Source organism: Crinia signifera, chromosome 11 (assembly GCF_055691185.1).
Source record: "Crinia signifera chromosome 11, ASM5569118v1, whole genome shotgun sequence".
In the NCBI taxonomy this organism is placed as follows: Eukaryota; Metazoa; Chordata; class Amphibia; order Anura; family Myobatrachidae; genus Crinia; species Crinia signifera.
The window spans coordinates 125,471,533-125,493,608 of NC_139227.1; the positions used below are offsets into that span (position 1 = coordinate 125,471,533).

The window sequence follows — 22,076 nt, forward strand, 5'->3', positions numbered from 1 at the left end:
GACTGACTAGGCTAACTGCGTAATGCTGACTGACTAGGCTAACTGCGTAATGCTGACTGGCTAGGCTAACTGCGTAACGCTGACTGACTAGGCTAACTGCGTAACGCTGACTGACTACGCTAACTGACTATGCTGTGCAACACTGACTGACTGCCCTAACTGCGTAACGCTGACTGACTAGGCTAACTGCGTAACGCTGACTGACTACGCTGTGTAACACTGACTGACTGCGCTAACTGTGTAACGCTGACTGACTACGCTAACTGCGTAATGCTGAGTGACTAGGCTAACTGTGTAACGCTGACTGACTAGGCTAACTGCGTAATGCTGACTGACTAGGCTAACTGTGTAACGCTGACTGACTAGGCTAACTGCGTAACGCTGACTGACTACGCTAACTGCGTAACGCTGACTGACTAGGCTAACTGCGTAACGCTGACTGACTACGCTAACTGCGTAACGCTGACTGACTAGGCTAACTGCGTAACGCTGACTGACTACGCTAACTGACTACGCTGTGCAACACTGACTGACTGCGCTAACTGTGTAACGCTGACTGACTAGGCTAACTGCGTAACGTTGACTGACTACGCTGTGTAACACTGACTGACTGCGCTAACTGTGTAACGCTGACTGACTACGCTAACTGTGTAACGCTGACTGACTAGGCTAACTGCGTAACGCTGACTGACTAGGCTAACTGTGTAACGCTGACTGACTAGGCTAACTGCGTAACGCTGACTGACTACGCTAACTGCGTAACGCTGACTGACTAGGCTAACTGCGTAACGCTATGTTGAAGGAAGAATTTCGGGTGCTGGTGTCACCCAGGAAGATCCTCTTCTATGCCCTTATTCTAGTTCAATCTTTCTGACAAAATCCTTCTTAGATGGACAAAACCATGTGCACTGCAGGGGGGCAGATGTAAAATGTGCAGAGATAATTAGATTTGGGTGAGTTATTTTGTTTCTGTGCAGGGTAAATACTGACTGCTTTATTTTTACACTGCAATATAGATCTTACTTTGAAATAAAACCCCACCCAAATCTAATTCTCTCTGTTCATGTTACATCTGCCCTACCTGCGGTGCACATGGTTTTGTCCATCTAATTAGAATTTTTTCAGAAAGAGTGAACTAGAATAACCCCCCTAAGGCTGCACGGCGCCACTTTAATTTATTGTTCACCCTTTCTTTGTTAACTGCGTAACGCTGACTGACTACGCTAACTGTGTAACGCTGACTGACTACGCTAACTGAGTAACGCTGACTGACTATGCTAACTGCGTAACGCTGACTGACTACGCTAACTGCGTAATGCTGACTGACTAGGCTAACTGCGTAACGCTGACTGACTAGGCTAACTGCGTAACGCTGACTGACTACGCTAAGTGCGTAACGCTGACTGACTATGCTAACTGACTACGCTGTGCAACACTGACTGACTGCGCTAACTGCGTAACGCTGACTGACTAGGCTAACTGCGTAATGCTGACTGACTACGCTAACTGACTAAGCTGTGTAACACTGACTGACTGCGCTTACTGTGTAATGCTGACTGACTACGCTAACTGCGTAACGCTGACTGACTACGCTAACTGTGTAACGCTGACTGACTACGCTAACTGAGTAACGCTGACTGACCTTTGCTAACTGCGTAACGCTGACTGACTACGCTAACTGCGTAACCCTGACTGACTACGCTAACTGCGTAATGCTGACTGACTACGCTAATTGCGTAACGCTGACTGACTACGCTAACTTCGTAATGCTGACTGACTACGCTAACTGTGTAACGCTGACTGACTACACTAACGGCGTAATGCTGACTGACTACGCTAACTGCGTAACGCTGACTGACTAGGCTAACTGCGTAATGCTGACTGACTATGCTAACTGCATAACGCTGACTGACTACGCTAACTGCATAACGCTGACTGACTACGCTAACTGCATAACGCTGACTGACTACACTAACTGCGTAATGCTGACTGACTAGGCTAACTGCGTAATGCTGACTGACTATGCTAACTGCATAACGCTGACTGACTACGCTAACTGCATAACGCTGACTGACTACGCTAACTGCATAACGCTAACTGCGTAATGCTGACTGACTATGCTAACTGCGTAACGCTGTCTAACTACGCTAACTGCGTAACGCTGACTGACTACACTAACTGCGTAATGCTGACTGACTAGGCTAACTGCGTAATGCTGACTGACTATGCTAACTGCATAACGCTGACTGACTACGCTAACTGCATAACGCTGACTGACTACGCTAACTGCATAACGCTGACTGACTACACTAACTGCGTAATGCTGACTGACTAGGCTAACTGCGTAATGCTGACTGACTATGCTAACTGCATAACGCTGACTGACTACGCTAACTGCATAACGCTGACTGACTACGCTAACTGCATAACGCTAACTGCGTAATGCTGACTGACTATGCTAACTGCGTAACGCTGTCTAACTACGCTAACTGCGTAACGCTGACTGACTACACTAACTGCGTAATGCTGACTGACTAGGCTAACTGCGTAATGCTGACTGACTATGCTAACTGCATAACGCTGACTGACTACGCTAACTGCATAACGCTAACTGCATAACGCTAACTGCGTAATGCTGACTGACTACGCTAACTGCGTAACTCTGACTAACTACGCTAACTGCGTAACGCTGACTGACTACGCTAACTGCGTAACGCTGACTGACTACGCTAACTGCGTAACGCTGACTGACTACACTAACTGCGTAACCCTGACTGACTACGCTAACTGCGTAATGCTGACTGACTAGGCTAACTGCATAACGCTGACTGACTAGGCTAACTGCGTAACGCTGACTGACTACGCTAACTGCATAACGCTAACTGCGTAATGCTGACTGACTATGCTAACTGCGTAACGCTGTCTAACTACGCTAACTGCGTAACGCTGACTGACTACGCTAACTGCGTAATGCTGACTGACTACGCTAACTGCGTAATGCTGTCTGACTACTCTAACTGCACAACGCTGACTGACTACGCTAACTGCATAACGCTAACTGCGTAATGCTGACTGACTACGCTAACTGCGTAACCCTGACTGACTACGCTAACTGCGTAACGCTGACTGACTACGCTAACTGCGTAACGCTGACTGACTACACTAACTGCGTAACACTGACTGACTACGCTAACTGCGTAACGCTGACTGACTAACAAGCTGACTACATGACTATGCTAACTGTGTAATGCTGACTGACTAACAAGCTGACTATGTGACTACGCTGGCTGCGGGAACACGACGCTGATGCTGACAGGGATGCTGACTACGCGACTACGCTGGCTGTGGGAACACGACGCTAATGCTGACAGGGACGCTGACTACACGCTGGATTAAAAACACACCCATGGATGGAAAAGAGTGGGCGCCAATAAACTGGGGTGTTTATGCCAGCTGCTCACACAGAGGGGATGGTCACTCCCCAACAACAAAATTTAGAGAAAAGATGATATGTGGAGCACTCATATAAAGGTTAGATCAATTGGGTATCACATAGTATAAAAATACTGATTTATTGTAGATTAAAATACTCAATAGTACTTATTTAAAATACAGATATACAGTATAGTTAATGTTATCAAGTATTTGAGAGAATTGGGATAAGAAGAAATGTGAAATATACTTAGTGCAGTCCCGCTCGTTCCTATTGCACTTCCATTGATGTAGTTTGGCAGTCCCCAAAAAGATGGTGTCCGGAGTAAGAAGTGCTGGATTAGTAGGGTATCCATAAACGGGATGCGGTCATCTATTAAAATGAACTTAGGTCTACAGTCATTAGGTCGACCCCACTAGGTCGACTGGCAGGAAGGTCGACCTGACTTAAGGTCGACATGGGCCAAGGTCGACATGACTTAAGGTCGAATTTGCATAAAGGTCGACATGAGGAAGGTCGACTGGTCATAAGGTCGACATGGGTTTTTCACTGTTTTTTGAGCCGAATGTCGACACAGTCGACATGGACACAGTTGGCAATAAGAATCGGACCCTCGCATCGCTCGCGGTATTTCATGCCCTACCATCCACTAGGGCGTGGTGGGAGAATAAAATAGTGTGCCGAGCGCAGCGAGGCACCGTGCCCGAAGCATTGCGAGCGAACTGAGCGATGCGAGGGTCCGATTCTCATTGCCAACTGTGTCCATGTCGACTGTGTCGACATTCGGATAAAAAAACAGTGAAAAACCCATGTCGACCTTATGACCAGTCGACCTTCCTCATGTCGACCTTTATGCAAATTCGACCTTAAGTCATGTCGACCTTGGCCCATGTCGACCTTCCTGCCAGTCGACCTAGTGGGGTCGACCTAATGACTGTAGACCTAAGTTCATTCTGACAGATGTCCCGATTCCCCATAAACTGGGTAAAGTGGCTTGTGTTGTAACATCCACAGTTGGAGAGAGATTTTTCTCTTTGCTGGAGTCCCAGAAATAAGCAGGTGGTGGTTTCCCAGGTGTTGATTATCCAGATAGACCAAGGGACTGGGGATGAGGGATGATAGTGGAAGCTGGCTCAAGACGGGTATAAGTAGTGTAAGGATTCTCAAATTCTGTCAATTGGAGTGTTCCTAGCGCGTTTCGTTGTCCCCTGACAACTTTTTCAAAGGTATAAGGGACACTACGCTGATGACGTAAGTGCCGCCATGAAACTACACAAGTACCAAGAAGTGTCCCACAGCATCTAGAAATGCAGGGAGGGGATCCGAGGGCTTAGGGATCGCTAGGCACATTCCCGAAATTACAATGGTGGAGGTGATGCCATGAGGCCACGCCCCCCCCCCCAACCAATGCTCTGCCCCCTCCACCCGAGGCCCCATCCCCTTCTAGCCATGTCCTGATTTCTCGCCTAGAAAAGTTGGGAAGTATGTCATACACAAACCACCACAGTAGTCATTTATGGGCCTTTTATGCTCACACATCCTATTGTCATTCATGTGAAGCCAATCATCATGTTTGTTTATGCTGTTTGCAGCTTATAATATTCATTATGTCATCTGGGATATTTTATGGTCATGTTATTTGCTCATTGTTTTTATGAGTGAATTCCTGTGACAATATTGACATTATTTATATTGCTATATTATTGCATAGGTATTTATGTTCTACATTTATTTGTATGTTTTTATACCATAAAAATGTGGTAGCCTGATGATATTGGACCTCATTCGTATCTGGTTGTTCTGTTCGATACTGGTGTGTGTGTGTGTGTGTGTGGGGGGGACGGGACTTTGGCTTAGGCTGCGGGGAGGGGGGCTAGGGTTAGGCACTTAGAAGATGGGGGTTAGGGTTGGCTGTGGGTGGGGGGTTAGGTTGAGAACAGACAAGTTAAAGACAAGGGCCGAGATTTAACAGGATGCGATTTTGTCGTGAGTTCTAAAATTGCATCAAATTGCACTAAAAATCGCACTCTATTAAATCTCGCCCAATATGACAACTGCACATGATCAGTAGTGATCTCAGCAGCCATCTTGGAATAGGACATGAAGCATCCTAGGAGAACAAGAAGAATAAAGTCTGCGCAGTAGCACATTCCTCTTTCAACACCCACCAGTCAACACCCACCAGTCATGGTGCCAAGTGTGGTATTTGTGTATTGTGCCCAAATTAGCAAAGAGGGCGACCGATACCAAAGTAAAGCAAAAGTTTCCCCCCCTGGAGGCAGTATTGGTGTATTCTGATGCCAGTATGTGTTGGTTATAAATATACTATTACAGAATATCAATGGACACTGTGCAGTGTGAGGTGATTATTACCTGTTCCCCAATAAACATCTACCAGAGATCACCCCACAGACGTCAGTTGTACCTCAGTGTCGGTACCAAAGCAACTGAATTCTTGGTTTTGGGGGAGTTCCACATTGCTCCATCACCTTATTTATACTGTAAGTTGCTCTCTGCAGCTGTTCAGTAAAAGTGCGGCTTTCACTTCCCTCCCCTGCTTGCGGGTACAGGGGGGTGTCTGCATCTGCCGTCACCCCCTGCTCTTCCCCTCTCATACCCCTGGGAATCCGTCACACTGAAAATTATTTGCATACTTGTCACCAGGTGTCTGAGGAGCGGTGAGGCGTTAAATCTCAGTAAATTCCTGTCTTACAGATGAGAGAACGAGTAGCTGTGTATAACGAGATGAGTATGAATGGTCTCATACAGAGTGATTATAGATATAATCTGATTGATTGGTTGCTACTAGCAACATCCCATCTTCAACAGAAGTCCCTTCTAGGTAAATTTACCCCTAGGGTGCTGTGATTCCAAAAAGTTTAGCAACCACAGCCCTATACAGTTTTGGCCTGATTCTGGTTCACTCCCAAAGCCAATTCTCTCTTTAATAGACAAAACTATGCTGAACTGCAGTGGGGCAGATGTAACATGCGCAGAGAGAGTTAGATTTGGGTGTTTTATTGTTTCTATGCAGGGTAAATACTGACTGCTTTATTTTTACACTGCAATATAGATATCAGTTTGAAGTACACCCCCCACCCAAATCTAATCCTCTCTGCACATGTTACATCTGCCCCACCTGCAGTGCACATGGTTTGGCCCATTAAAGAGAGAATTTGCTTTTGCGAGTGAACCAGAATCAGGCCCATTAACTCTCCTTCTCAGTAACGTGTCCCTGGAAATAACTGTAACTAGCAGATTGTATGCCGCAATAAATGAAGATGGAGGTGTTACAGTGTTCATATTCTCCCTGCTGAATGCTATCGCCGACCCCTAACAGGCAGTAAAACCTGCAGACAGCACCCACTAATTGCTACAGTGGAACCTCTGATCTGGTTACTGTGTAACTTTCTGTACATAGAATGGATTCATTGTCCTGAGTGTTCATAAGGGGAAGTCATCTCACCGTGGGCTCTGATTGGTTTGAGGTAGGAAGAGGTCACATGATTGGGAGGGGAGCAACCTGAAAAATCCGATGAAGCAGTCGCTCGCCCAGAAGGAGACTTTGCAAAGTGGAAGCAGGAACACATTTCATTTATTTATTTGTCTTCCTCCCTGGAAACACAATGGCCCTGAAAGAAGATTTACTGAAACCCATCTGGTACGCTTTCACCGCCCTGGATGTGGACAAGTGCGGAAAAGTGTCCAAGTCTCAGCTGAAGGTTAGTCATGTGCATCCTTTTTAGGTTCCTCCAAGTATCATTCTGCTGCAGCTCCCAATATCCCCCAGCCATCTGTTTCCATGTCCGAGAACCTCTGCTGTTGGACTACGACTCCTATCATTTCTGTTTCTAATGCTTCTCTGCGCTAGACATGTAAGGGAGTAAGTATACTCTTATTACTTTCACACCCATGTGTAGGTACTGTGGCCAGATGTACTAAGCTTTAAAAAGTGATAAAGTACCAGCAAACCAGCTCCCAATGGGCATTTTTTAAAACACAACTGGTATCGTGTATTAGTACAGACGGAGCCCCTCTTGTTCAGTGCTGGCGCTCGCCAGCACCTCCCCTCTAGGCGCGTCCCATTCTTCGACGGCGGGGAAGCGGCATCCTGCCCGTCTCCACTTCAGGGAGATGGGCAGGGTTGGGGGGGGGGGTTGGGGTGGTGAGGGGGACTGGCGGCGGGGACCTGGGGCAAGCTCCATTGCCGCGGAGCACGCGCACTTCCCCTTGCGGGAGCCGGGTGCTAGCGGGGGCTGACGAAAGTAACGCCAGCCCCTGCAAAGATGAAGCTGGCTTCATCTGTACATCTGGACTCCTGGAGTGTGATAAAGTTGAGTGAAATAAAATACCAAGCAGCTCCTAAATGATAGTTTTCAAAGGGTATGAGTCATTGGGTCGACCAAATTAAGGTCGACATACATTAGGTCAACCACTGAAGGTCGACACAGACAAAATGTCGACATGTTTAGTCAAAAGATAGTTAGGCAGGGTCAAAAGTTCGACACAAGCATTAAGTTGACATTGGAAAGGTTGGCAGTCAAAAGGTTGCCATGGGTTTTTCACATTTTTAGGCCAAATGTCGACATGGACACCGTATTGCCCATGTCGGTTGGTAGGGCATGATGAAATACCGCCTGTCGGCACATGTCGGCTCAAAAAAAAAAAAAAAAAAGGTGAAAAACCCATGTCAACTTTTTCATTGTCGTCCTTCCCAATGTCGGCCTAATGCTTGTATTGACCTTTGCCCCTGTCGACCTTAGGCATTTGGACCTTTTGTATGTGTCAACACAAGGCCTGTCGAACTTCAGTGGTTGACCCAATGTATGTAGACTATAGTAGTGTCACCGTAACGACCGTATATTGTTTTCAAACCCAGCCTGTAACATGGCAGTTAGGGACTGATTGGCGGGCACTTTATCGCCACCCACTTTATCTCTCTCTGATACTTAGTAAATAGACCCCTGTATCCACACTCCTATAACACAGAAGCTGTGAGACGGCCGCCCCACACCAAACAATGTGCGCGGCACCAAGTAGAACATAATATCGCAGCGCGGTGTAAGAATGGCTTCGGCTTGTGCGCACCACACAGTGGGGACTGACGGATCTGTGATAGCTTGTTGGGATGACAGTGTCTAGGTCAAAAGGACAAACACTATTGGTCGGCAGGCAAAAGGCCCAAACATTAAAAAGGCAGACACGCATTAGGTCGACATGGTCAAATGGTCGACACAAGCAAAACCTCTGCATTAAAATGGCCGGTGTGAAAAAGGTCAACATGAGTGTGTTTATGTTTGGGTGTCGATGTCGGCGTAGGTCGACATGGATACTAAATAAGGGTATATTTCAACTTCAGATTGAGAGCACTGACTGTTGCCCATTAAGGCATGTTATTAATTAGAATTGTATGCTGTAGGATACAGGGCCAGATTCTCTAAGCTTCAAAAGTGATACAATGGAGAGTGATAAACAGCCAGCCAATCAGCTCCTGCCTGTCATGTCACCGACTGTGTTTGAAAAATGGGAGGTAGGAGCTGATTGGCTGGCTGTTTATCACTCTCCATTTTATCACTTTTGAAGCTTAGAGAATCTGGCCCACAGTATTTAGTTGCTGGACTTTCTGAATATGATGTTAGAGTCCAGAGTGAATTATTCTGAAGCCCTGTGCGGTGGGATCAATGTCCAGTTTGTCCATCCCTTTAAATTGTACAAGGTTCTACTTCTTATTTATTTAGCACCTTCTAGATGATAACAGATAGAATCTGATTGGTTGCTATGGGCAACCTCCCATCTTCAATAGAACTCCCGTTTTAGTAAATGCCCCCCTTAGGGGGAGAAATATAAAATCTTTGAAAAAGGACAAGTAAAAGTGTTCCCCGAAGTAACCTATAACATTTCAGCTGTAGTTATAGATTCGGGGTAGGTGACATGTGGCACTCCTGCTGCTGTGGAACTACAAATACCAGCATGCTCATAGGTCTGCTATTAGTGTATGCTAAACCGGTGGCAGTACATGATGCTGTCCTTCCATAAGCACCTGGAGTGTCACACATGGGCCCTTATTCTGATTGAGTCGGACGGCTGTGTGTGCGGTCGGACAGCCGATGTTTGGTGTTTGCGTATGTGCAGCGGCGTATCTGTGCATGTGCGAACGCCTCCCATGTCCGAACACGGAGTGAGGTCCGTGCAGAAAATGATTGTATGGAACCATCCGAGCAGGGGGTGGAGAGGGGCGTGAATGGCTGTTTGGGCTCATTACCATATGCGTACGTATGGTAATCCGGCCGTGACGCACGTGTGGGGAGCGGACAGCTGACATAGCTGGATGCCAGCTGCCCACCCATACCCCTGATTTCACATGGAGAAATGTCTGAGTGGTCTGGAGCACTCAGACCTGTCTGACCGCTCGCTCCATTATTTGATGGTCGGCGAATTATTTTTTATAGCTGTTTATCAGCGATGGCAGGAAATCATTTGGTTCTCCCCCATTGATGGTAAAAGTCATTACCATTGATCATAGACCAACATTGGTTTGTCATCATCAATGGTCATCCCTAGTCTGTAGTTGCCAGCTCATTGGTCCCCTCAGTAGCGCTGGCTCACCACATCAGCATCAGCCCCCTCAATGGCACTGTGTCGCGGCTCATCAGTGCTGTCAGCCCCGGGTCTCTCGCACAGTGCCAGCCGGAGCAGACACAGACTTTAATTATTAGCGCCGGGGCTGGCCAACGTGAATGAGTGTCAGTGAGAGGGGAGGAGATTAGAGGCTCTGATGGCGGAGGGGGTGATGATGTATGGGGCGGCGGGGGCAGGGGAAGAATGGCTGCTCGGCCCGGGTTATGTCATTTCAGTGCATCCAGCCGGCTCTGGCTCCCCCAATCCACCGCGGGGGCTGCCGCACCATAGCTACACCACTGGGATGCAGTACTGACTTGGAGCCAGTCCCGCATCTTCTGGCATCCCAAAATGACACTTTTCCGTCAGCCACAGATAGGGAGAAGCCGTAACCCTACAGGTACAGAGATGAAATAAAGGTCTAGTGCAATATTCCTATTTGCAGCGCACACAACAGCCAGCGGAGACATGGAAATGACGGAGGAGCATTTATAATACATGAGGCCCCTGACAGTTTAATTGTCACATTTCACAGGAAACATATTACGTATCATAGGGAAAGTCAGTGTTGTGTTACCCAAAGCACTGATGTGCTCACGGGCTTATGACCAGGGGCCCAGATTCAAAGGTGGACGCAATGGCGCTATCTGCGCAGTTCAGTGATTATTATTACACATAAGCCAACTTTAGCCGGATATGCAGGGCCTGATTAAAGGTTCCAGGTGCCCAAGACTAATACACATGTAGAACCCCCCCCCACGGGTGATAGCTGACAAACATGGGATAAATTAGGCCTTCATTATATTTCTTGATTGTCACCTGCAAGGCCCCCCTTGGAGACGCTGTGTCTGCCATAGGCTGCACTGTCTGGACGGTGATGCGCCGATGATGCGCTTATGGTGGAGTAATTACAGCCATTGCCAAGTGGACATCTCCAGGCTTGCACATTCTGTTGCACGCGTGTACACAAGGGGAAGGCTGAAATGTGTATTTGCATATTAGCACAACTGCGAATCTGGAAGAATACACTATAGTGACTGCACCTGCTGCATCTACTGCTGAATGAGGCTCCTAGTCTTTGCTCACCATGCTATTCCCTTGTGTGGTAGAACTACAAGTCCCATGATGCCCAATCACAAGCTACAGCTGTGGATAAGGATCCATAATCCCCACTATTAATGCCCCATTCTGTCCATTTAAATAGAAAGTGGGCGAGATACGGGGGATCCACCACCGGGGAACTCTCTGAAAAACCAGGAAACTTCCACACCTCCCGGAAGAGTAGATAGGTATGACCGGGTATGGGTAAAAACCGGACCCGGACAAGACCCCGGACCAAATTCTGCAGTCCGGAGCTTGTAGTGTCCGGTCCGGGGCAGTAGCGCACGCAGGGGGGTTTCTGAGTACCTAGAACCCCCCCCCAGAAGTATAGGTGTCCTAGTCTGAAAGCTGAGGATCCCCTCTTTCCATGGGTACAAGAATTTAAAAAAATCGGCCCTGGGGAACCGGAGATATCTGACTTCAAAGCAGTGGTCCCCATCCAAGCCTATTATTTGCTATTCCCAGTCAGATATTTCAGGTTCCGCCTGACTTAGAGTTTTTCTGAGGGTATATTCCAAAAGCTGAGACTCTCCCCCTTTGATGGACACTAGTAGCTTGTCTCTACTGTTCCCACAACCAGAGATTTCAGCCTTCCAGCATCTGGTTACTGCTCCAGCTCCACACACCTGGTATGTAGTTTTATATACTCATTGGCGGATTGCTCTGCCTCCTGAACTCTGATCCCCTAGTCCCCAGTACCATTTGGTAGGTGGGATTCTCTAGTTTTTAATTACAATAAAATCTAAGAAATCGATTTCTGGGAACTGGAGATATCTGCAGTCAAGCAAGCTGTCCTCCTACCAGAAAATTATGAAAAATGAGCCCACTCCACTATACACCCCTCCTCTGTGTAGTAAACATCCTCTACCACCCTGAAAGTTATGTATCAGGGCCCCTTCATTCAGCCCAATGCCCCCTTCTCCCATCCCATCTCCCACCATCTGTGCAGTAAAGGGGTAATTAGTGGAAATTACTGATCCAGGCCCTACATGCTGAGCGGTTGATATAATACCGCCTACCACCCGCGGGACATCAAAGCTTCCCCCACCCCCACCGCTGGAGGATCGGTAGTGGCCCCAATACATTGCTATGCCTAGGGGTCTACACTGCTGTTGACGTGTGTGTGTGTGACCTGTGTGTGTATTTTTTTTTAAATTATTATTATTATTTATATACATTTGGTCTATCTATAATATTTTAACTGACCCGGCATATACTGGGTCACCTAAGTGTCCATCTCCATGCTTTGCTCCGCCCCTCTGGAAACCCCCTTCTGAAAATCCTGCGTTTGCCCCTGCGGGGGGGTGTCCTGTCTGGGGGGGTCTTCACTTGACAGCTGTCACCAGGGAGAGGAGGAAGGGGAGAATAAAGCCTCCCTGTATGATCCGGGCATGTAGCAAAAACCGGTCCGGACCACACGGGGAGGCTGTAATCTCCCCTTCCCCATGTCCCTGGGGAAAGCTATCAAAGGCATCCCCCCAGACAAGACACCCCCAGGATGGGACACACCCCGGACGGACACTATAAGCTCCGGTCTGCAGATTTTGATGTCCAGTCCGGTGGTCCAGGGTCTTGTCCAGGGACAGTTTTTGCATAGTTCCGGTATGGCCAGCTAAACTGTATTAACAGCCTATTCAGTGTACGCTACTGCAGGGGGTGTGACCAATTCTACAGAGGGTGTGGCTAGTGATGTGGGGGGCATGGCCAGTGCTGTGGGGGTGTGGTTTGCACTTGTCTACAAGTTATCAATAGGAAACACCCTTCAATGTTAATGGTACCCTATTAATGATAAAAGCAGAAAAATATCAAGTGATTACGTCAATAGTATCATTAAATTCCAGCGTAATGTAACATTGGTATAAATAAGTTCAATCCCACGTAGGTTGTACAGTGAATTGGACATAATAATACACCCAGGAGCTTGGTATCTGAGGTCATGTGTTTTTGAGTTACGGTCTAAGGTATTAAATAAATCAGGTTTATTACTTGAGAAGTTAAGAGCATTCTTGAGAACAGAAACCTGAAACGTTGCGAAATAATCACCTTTATTGTTGTCCTGTGCAGGTGCGTTTAGTAACGCATAGGGTTAAAGTACAGTTATGATCGTCTCCTGCCTCATGAATCCATATCCGTCTATAATGTGACTGCAAGCTCCTATGGGCAGTCGGGTAGATGTAAACTGCTGTGTTTATAATTAGACAAAATAACCGAGGTCATTTCTACGACTGAAACACGGTGTGGCTAAAGTGCAATATAGCCCCTTATAGCTGGGTTTGCCCCTAACTGGAAACACGACTCTTTAACTGAAAGGCGCCACCCACTAGTGCGATATGACCACTTTTTATGCGATTCCGGCGCATTGCTGGCTGCTGTGGGAAATATCTCCACGTCTATAAAACCCGCAGTTTAGGAAATATTCTTCCACGTGTGTAGGAGTTCCCATTATCAGGGAGGGATCTGGGGTATCCCTCTGCTGGTGAATGGTGCAGTCTGTGTCTTATGTAGCATCTGAAGATATGTGGCATCTTTCATTGGCACTAACTATGGGGGCTGCTGTCACGATCGGAAATTGGGGGCACAGGAATCTACTGCCAGGGCCGGTGCAAGGCACCGGAGCGCCCCAGGCGAGTCGGGGTGGGGGCGCCCCGGTGCCGGGGTACCTGTTGCGCCGTCTGGGGAGCGGGCAGGGGGGTCCAGGCTGGCGTCTGACAGGAGCCAGCCCTGCAGTGGTGTCCTTGCCACGCGGGTACCTCCTGCGGCGCTGAGTATAAAGCTGGCGGCGGTTGGGGGTCCCTTCATTGAATAAGAAATCACTAGCGCTATGCGGCGGCGCGGGAAGCGCTTCTGTTTTGAAAACACCGGCCACACGGCGCACGCTGATTGGCTGAATCTCAGCCAATCAGCGTGCGCCGTGCGGCCAGTGTTTTCAAAACAGAAGCGCTTCCCGCGCCGCCGCATAGCGCTAGTGATTTCTTACTCACTGAAGGGACCCCCCACCGCCGCCAGCTTAAGCTTTATACTCAGCGCCGCAGGAGGTACCCGCGCGGCAAGGACACCACTGCAGGCTTCTGTCAGACGCCGGCAGAGACCCCCTTTGCACGGGGGGCGACAGGCGAACTGCCGCCCTCCAGTGGCCGGCGCCCTAGGCAAATGCCTAGACCTGCCTAGTGGTGGCGCCGGCCCTGTCTACTGCAGTACCCCATCCTACATCCAGGGGTGCTTAACAGTGGCGTATTTATAATGGGTGCAATGTGTGTGGTGCACATGGTTCCCTAAGTCCCAGGGGTGCCACACCACACACACAGGTGACATGAGGGAGATTGCTAGACTAATGAGGGAGAGAGGGAGATTGCTGCTATATCAGGGAGTCTCCTCCAGAATGCAGGAGGGGAGGTAACTATGATGTAACAGTGTAATATGGGTTAGGTGACATGTGGGAGATTGCTAGACTAATGAGGGAGAGAGGGAGATTGCTGCTATGTCAGGGAGTCTCCTGCAGAATGCAGGAGGGGAGGTAACTATGATGTAACAGTGTAATATGGGTTAGGTGACATGTGGGAGATTGCTAGACTAATGAGGGAGAGAGGGAGATTGCTGCTATGTCAGGGAGTCTCCTGCAGAATGCAGGAGGGGAGGTAACTATGGTGTAACAATGTAATGTGGGCTAGGTGACATGAGGGAGATTGCTAGACTAATGAGGGATAGAGGGAGATTGCTGCTATGTCAGGGAGTCTCCTGCAGAATGCAGGAGGGGAGGTAACTATGATGTAACAGTGTAATATGGGTTAGGTGACATGTGGGAGATTGCTAGACTAATGAGGGAGAGAGGGAGATTGCTGCTATGTCAGGGAGTCTCCTGCAGAATGCAGAAGGGGAGGTAACTATGATGTAACAGTGTAATATGGGTTAGGTGACATGTGGGAGATTGCTAGACTAATGAGGGAGAGAGGGAGATTGCTGCTATGTCAGGGAGTCTCCTGCAGAATGCAGGAGGGGAGGTAACTATGATGTAACAGTGTAATGTGGGCTAGGTGACATGAGGGAGATTGCTAGACTAATGAGGGAGAGAGGGAGATTGCTGCTATATCAGGGAGTCTCCTGCAGAACGCAGAAGGGGAGGCAACTATGATGTAACAGTGTAATGTGGGCTAGGTGACATGAGGGAGATTGTTAGACTAAATGAGGGAGAGAGGGAGATTGCTGCTATGTCAGGGAGTCTCGTGCAGAATGCAGGAGGGGAGGTAACTATGATGTAACAGTGTAATGTGGGCTAGGTGACATGAGGGAGATTGCTAGACTAATGAGGGAGAGAGGGAGATTGCTGCTATGTCAGGGAGTCTCCTGCAGAATGCAGGAGGGGAGGTAACTATGGTGTAACAGTGTAATGTGGGCTAGGTGACATGAGGGAGATTGCTAGACTAATGAGGGAGAGAGGGAGATTGCTGCTATGTCAGGGAGTCTCCTGCAGAATGCAGGAGGGGAGGTAACTATGATGTAACAGTGTAATGTGGGCTAGGTGACATGAGGGAGATTGTTAGACTAAATGAGGGAGAGAGGGAGATTGCTGCTATGTCAGGGAGTCTCCTGCAGAATGCAGGAGGGGAGGTAACTATGGGTAGTAGCAGTAAGCTGAGGTATTACCCTTCCGCCAGCCTTGTGTATAGCCCTGGCCTGTCTCACCTTGTGTTACCTGCAGGTGACCCTGGACTGACCTACTGGCTGGATCAGGGTAAATGATCTCGCTGAAGTCCCCGTAGTCTGATCTCGGCTGGCTCACACTTGTACAGAAAGTGACAATACAATGCTGTACTGATACAGGGCTACCATGAGGGCACCGCAGGGTGACAAGGAGATCTAATAGCACTGAATGGAGGCTCAAAACTGGGAACCATTCAGAGTATAATGTGTGCGCTGCGCTAATTACTGCAGCTTGTAGCAGCGTACGGGGCTATTCTGTATGCAGCCCGCAGCAGCCCATGATGATTCGGATCATTTGGTCTACAGCATGATGGTCGACAGTCATTAGGTCAACACAATTAGATCAACATGGGAAAATGTCAACATGGGAAAATGTCGACATGGGTCTAGGTCAAAAGGTCATTAGTTCGACAATGTCTAGGTCTACATGGGGTTTTTCACAGTTTTTTTACCTGAATGTTAACACAGTGGACATGGACACAGTTTAAAGTGCACCGCATCCCATCGCATCGCATCGCTCGCTGCGCTCGGCACACTATTTTATTCTCCCACCACGCCCTAGTGGATGGTAGGGCATGAAATACCACCTGTCGGCACATGTCGGCTAAAAAAACAGTGAAAAACCCCATGTTGCCCTTTTGAATGTCGACCTAGACACTGTCTAACTAACGACCTGTGGAACTAATGACCTTTCGACCTAGAACCATGTCGACCTTTTCCTATGTTGACCTTTTCCTATATTGACCTTTTCCCATGTCGACCTAATGGTGTCGACCTAATGACTGTCTACCATCATGCTGTAGACCAAATGACCGCATCCCGATGATTCGTTGGCTGCTCTTAGGACCTTATTCAGGTCCGTTTGCACATGGCTGATGATTTCTCTTTGCGCATGTGCATTTCTGCGCATGTGCATGCGGACACAGCAAACAGAATGTTCGATGGGTGCATGCACCCAACGCTGGGTGATCTCATGCTAATGGGTCGATGGGGCGAACGCAGGTAAAACATCCATTTGCATGCCATGGGAACATACGCGCCGTAAGAACGTACGCGCCGTGTGAATGGTGGGCCGGCGTACCACAATTCGCAAATTTGGATCTGGTTGACCATGTCGACACCAAAAAAACCCCGTAAAAAAACTCATATCAGCCTTTTTTCCATGTCCAGATTTATCATATGTTTATTATGTGACACAAACCTCGGTGCAGGATATACGGGAAGTCTGCACCTCCGGAGTATACGGGAAGTCTGCACCTCCGGAGTATACGGGAAGTCTGCACCTCAGGAGTATACGGGAAGTCTGCACCTCGGGAGTATACGGGAAGTCTGCACCTCCGGAGTATACGGGAAGTCTGCACCTCAGGAGTATACGGGAAGTCTGCACCTCGGGAGTATACGGGAAGTCTGCACCTCCGGAGTATACGGGAAGTCTGCACCTCAGGAGTATACGGGAAGTCTGTACCTCGGGAGTATACGGGAAGTCTGCACCTCGGGAGTATACGGGAAGTCTGCACCTCCGGAGTATACGGGAAGTCTGTACCTCCGGAGTATACGGGAAGTCTGTACCTCCGGAGTATACGGGAAGTCTGTACCTCCGGAGTATACGGGAAGTCTGTACCTCCGGAGTATACGGGAAGCCTGTACCTCGGGAGTATACGGGAAGTCTGCACCTCGGGAGTATACGGGAAGTCTGCACCTCGGGAGTATACGGGAAGTCTGCACCTCGGGAGTATACGGGAAGTCTGCACCTCGGGAGTATACGGGAAGTCTGCACCTCCGGAGTATACGGGAAGTCTGTACCTCCGGAGTATACGGGAAGTCTGTACCTCCGGAGTATACGGGAAGCCTGTACCTCGGGAGTATACGGGAAGTCTGCACCTCAGGAGGATACGGGAAGTCTGCACCTCGGGAGTATACGGGAAGTCTACACCTCCGGAGTATACGGGAAGTCTGCACCTCAGGAGTATACGGGAAGTCTGCACCTCGGGAGTATACGGGAAGTCTGCACCTCCGGAGTATACGGGAAGTCTGCACCTCAGGAGTATACGGGAAGTCTGCACCTCGGGAGTATACGGGAAGTCTGTACCTCCGGAGTATACGGGAAGTCTGTACCTCCGGAGTATACGGGAAGCCTGTACCTCGGGAGTATACGGGAAGTCTGCACCTCGGGAGTATACGGGAAGTCTGCACCTCGGGAGTATACGGGAAGTCTGCACCTCGGGAGTATACGGGAAGTCTGCACCTCGGGAGTATACGGGAAGTCTGCACCTCCGGAGTATACGGGAAGTCTGTACCTCCGGAGTATACGGGAAGTCTGTACCTCCGGAGTATACGGGAAGCCTGTACCTCGGGAGTATACGGGAAGTCTGCACCTCAGGAGGATACGGGAAGTCTGCACCTCGGGAGTATACGGGAAGTCTACACCTCCGGAGTATACGGGAAGTCTGCACCTCAGGAGTATACGGGAAGTCTGCACCTCGGGAGTATACGGGAAGTCTGCACCTCCGGAGTATACGGGAAGTCTGCACCTCAGGAGTATACGGGAAGTCTGCACCTCGGGAGTATACGGGAAGTCTGCACCTCCGGAGTATACGGGAAGTCTGCACCTCGGGAGTATACGGGAAGTCTGTACCTCGGGAGTATACGGGAAGTCTGCACCTCGGGAGTATACGGGAAGTCTGCACCTCCGGAGTATACGGGAAGTCTGTACCTCCGGAGTATACGGGAAGTCTGTACCTCCGGAGTATACGGGAAGTCTGTACCTCCGGAGTATACGGGAAGTCTGTACCTCCGGAGTATACGGGAAGCCTGTACCTCGGGAGTATACGGGAAGTCTGCACCTCGGGAGTATACGGGAAGTCTGCACCTCGGGAGTATACGGGAAGTCTGCACCTCGGGAGTATACGGGAAGTCTGCACCTCGGGAGTATACGGGAAGTCTGCACCTCCGGAGTATACGGGAAGTCTGTACCTCCGGAGTATACGGGAAGTCTGTACCTCCGGAGTATACGGGAAGCCTGTACCTCGGGAGTATACGGGAAGTCTGCACCTCGGGAGTATACAGGAAGTCTGCACCTCGGGAGTATACGGGAAGTCTGCACCTCGGGAGTATACGGGAAGTCTGCACCTCGGGAGTATACGGGAAGTCTGCACCTCGGGAGTATACGGGAAGTCTGCACCTCGGGAGTATACGGGAAGTCTGTACCTCGGGAGTATACGGGAAGTCTGTACCTCGGGAGTATACGGGAAGTCTGTACCTCGGGAGTATACGGGAAGTCTGCACCTCGGAAGTATACGGGAAGTCTGTACCTCGGGAGTATACGGGAAGTCTGTACCTCGGGAGTATACGGGAAGTCTGCACCTCGGGAGTATACGGGAAGTCTGCACCTCGGGAGTATACGGGAAGTCTGCACCTCGGGAGTATACGGGAAGTCTGTACCTCGGGAGTATACGGGAAGTCTGTACCTCGGTAGTATACGGGAAGTCTGTACCTCAGGAGGATACGGTAAGCCTGTACCTCGGGAGTATATGGGAAGCCTGTACCTCGGGAGAATACGGGAAGTCTGTACCTCGGGAGTATACGGGAAGCCTGTACCTCGGGAGTATACGGGTAATCTGTGCCTCGGGAGTATACGGGAAGTCTGTACCTCGGGAGTGTACGGGAAGTCTGTACCTCGGGAGTGTACGGGAAGTCTGTACCTCGGGAGGATACGGGAAGTCTGTACCTTGGGAGTGTATGGGAAGTCTGTACCTCGGGAGTGTACGGGAAGTCTGTACCTCGGGAGTCTACGGGAAGTCTGTACCTCGGGAGTATACGGGAAGTCTGTACCTCGGGAGAGTACGGGAAGTCTGTACCTCGGGAGTGTACGGGAAGTCTGTACCTCGGGAGTGTACGGGAAGTCTGTACCTCGGGAGAGTACGGGAAGTCTGTACCTCGGGAGTGTACGGGAAGTCTGTACCTCGGGAGTGTACGGGAAGTCTGTACCTCGGGAGTATACGGTAAGCCTGTACCTCGGGAGTATACGGAAAGCCTGTACCTCGGGAGTATATGGGAAGTCTGTACCTCGGTGCAGGATATACGGGAAGTCTGTACCTCGGGAGGATACGGGAAGTCTGTACCTCGGGAGTATACGGGAAGTCTGTACCTCGGGAGTGTACGGGAAGTCTGTACCTCGGGAGTGTACGGGAAATCTGTACCTTGGGAGAATACGGGAAGTCTGTACCTCGGGAGTGTACGGGAAGTCTGTACCTCGGGAGTGTACGGGAAGTCTGTACCTCGGGAGTATACAGTAAGCCTGTACCTTGGGAGTATACGGAAAGCCTGTACCTCGGGAGTATACGGGAAGTCTTTACCTCGGTGCAGGATATACGGGAAGTCTGTACCTCGGGAGGATACGGGAAGTCTGTACCTCGGGAGGATACGGGAAGTCTGTACCTCGGTGCAGTGTATACAGGAACTCTGTACCTCAGGAGTATACGGGAAGCCTGTACCTCGGGAGTATACGGGAAGCCTGTACCTCGGGAGTATACGGTAAGCCTGTACCTCGGGAGTATACGGGAAGTCTGTACCTTGGGAGAATACGGGAAGTCTGTACCTCGGGAGTATACAGGAAGTCTGTACCTCGGGAGTATACGGGAAGTCTGTACCTCGGTGCAGGGTATACGGGAAGTCTGTACCTCGGGAGTATACGGGAAGTCTGTACCTCGGGAGTATACGGTAAGCCTGTACCTCGGGAGTATACGGAAAGCCTGTACCTCGGGAGTATACGGGAAGTCTGTACCTCTGTGCAGGATATACGGGAAGTCTGTACCTCGGGAGGATACGGGAAGTCTGTACCTCGGGAGTATACGGGAAGTCTGTACCTCGGGAGTGTACGGGAAGTCTGTACCTCGGGAGTGTACGGGAAGTCTGTACCTTGGGAGAATACGGGAAGTCTGTACCTCGGGAGTGTACGGGAAGTCTGTACCTCGGGAGTGTACGGGAAGTCTGTACCTCGGGAGTGTACGGGAAGTCTGTACCTCTGGAGTATACAGTAAGCCTGTACCTCGGGAGTATACGGAAAGCCTGTACCTCGGGAGTATACGGGAAGTCTTTACCTCGGTGCAGGATATACGGGAAGTCTGTACCTCAGGAGGATACGGGAAGTCTGTACCTCGGGAGGATACGGGAAGTCTGTACCTCGGGAGGATACGGGAAGTCTGTACCTCGGTGCAGTGTATACGGGAACTCTGTACCTCGGGAGTGTACGGGAAATCTGTACCTTGGGAGAATACGGGAAGTCTGTACCTCGGGAGTGTACGGGAAGTCTGTACCTCGGGAGTGTACGGGAAGTCTGTACCTCGGGAGTATACAGTAAGCCTGTACCTCGGGAGTATACGGAAAGCCTGTACCTCGGGAGTATACGGGAAGTCTTTACCTCGGTGCAGGATATACGGGAAGTCTGTACCTCGGGAGGATACGGGAAGTCTGTACCTCGGGAGGATACGGGAAGTCTGTACCTCGGTGCAGTGTATACGGGAACTCTGTACCTCAGGAGTATACGGGAAGCCTGTACCTCGGGAGTATACGGGAAGTCTGTACCTCGGGAGTATACGGTAAGCCTGTACCTCGGGAGTATACGGGAAGTCTGTACCTTGGGAGAATACGGGAAGTCTGTACCTCGGGAGTATACAGGAAGTCTGTACCTCGGGAGTATACGGGAAGTCTGTACCTCGGTGCAGGGTATACGGGAAGTCTGTACCTCGGGAGTATACGGGAAGTCTGTACCTCGGGAGTATACGGTAAGCCTGTACCTCGGGAGTATACGGAAAGCCTGTACCTCGGGAGTATACGGGAAGTCTGTACCTCTGTGCAGGATATACGGGAAGTCTGTACCTCGGGAGGATACGGGAAGTCTGTACCTCGGGAGTATACGGGAAGTCTGTACCTCGGGAGTGTACGGGAAGTCTGTACCTCGGGAGTGTACGGGAAGTCTGTACCTTGGGAGAATACGGGAAGTCTGTACCTCGGGAGTGTACGGGAAGTCTGTACCTCGGGAGTGTACGGGAAGTCTGTACCTCGGGAGTGTACGGGAAGTCTGTACCTCGGGAGTGTACGGGAAGTCTGTACCTCTGGAGTATACAGTAAGCCTGTACCTCGGGAGTATACGGAAAGCCTGTACCTCGGGAGTATACGGGAAGTCTTTACCTCGGTGCAGGATATACGGGAAGTCTGTACCTCAGGA

General features: G+C 49.7%; 1 protein-coding gene across 1 annotated transcript in view; it reads left to right on the forward strand.

The window, feature by feature from the left end:
• The first annotated feature begins 6,940 nt into the window (after positions 1–6,940).
• Positions 6,941–22,076, forward strand: part of SWAP70 (switching B cell complex subunit SWAP70) — a 67,205-nt gene continuing 52,069 nt past the window's right edge. Inside the window, exon 1 of the mRNA XM_083164706.1 lies at positions 6,941–7,155. Within this exon, the coding sequence (XP_083020832.1) occupies positions 7,060–7,155 (96 nt within the window). The 5' untranslated portion in view covers positions 6,941–7,059. The remainder of the gene's footprint in view (positions 7,156–22,076) is intronic.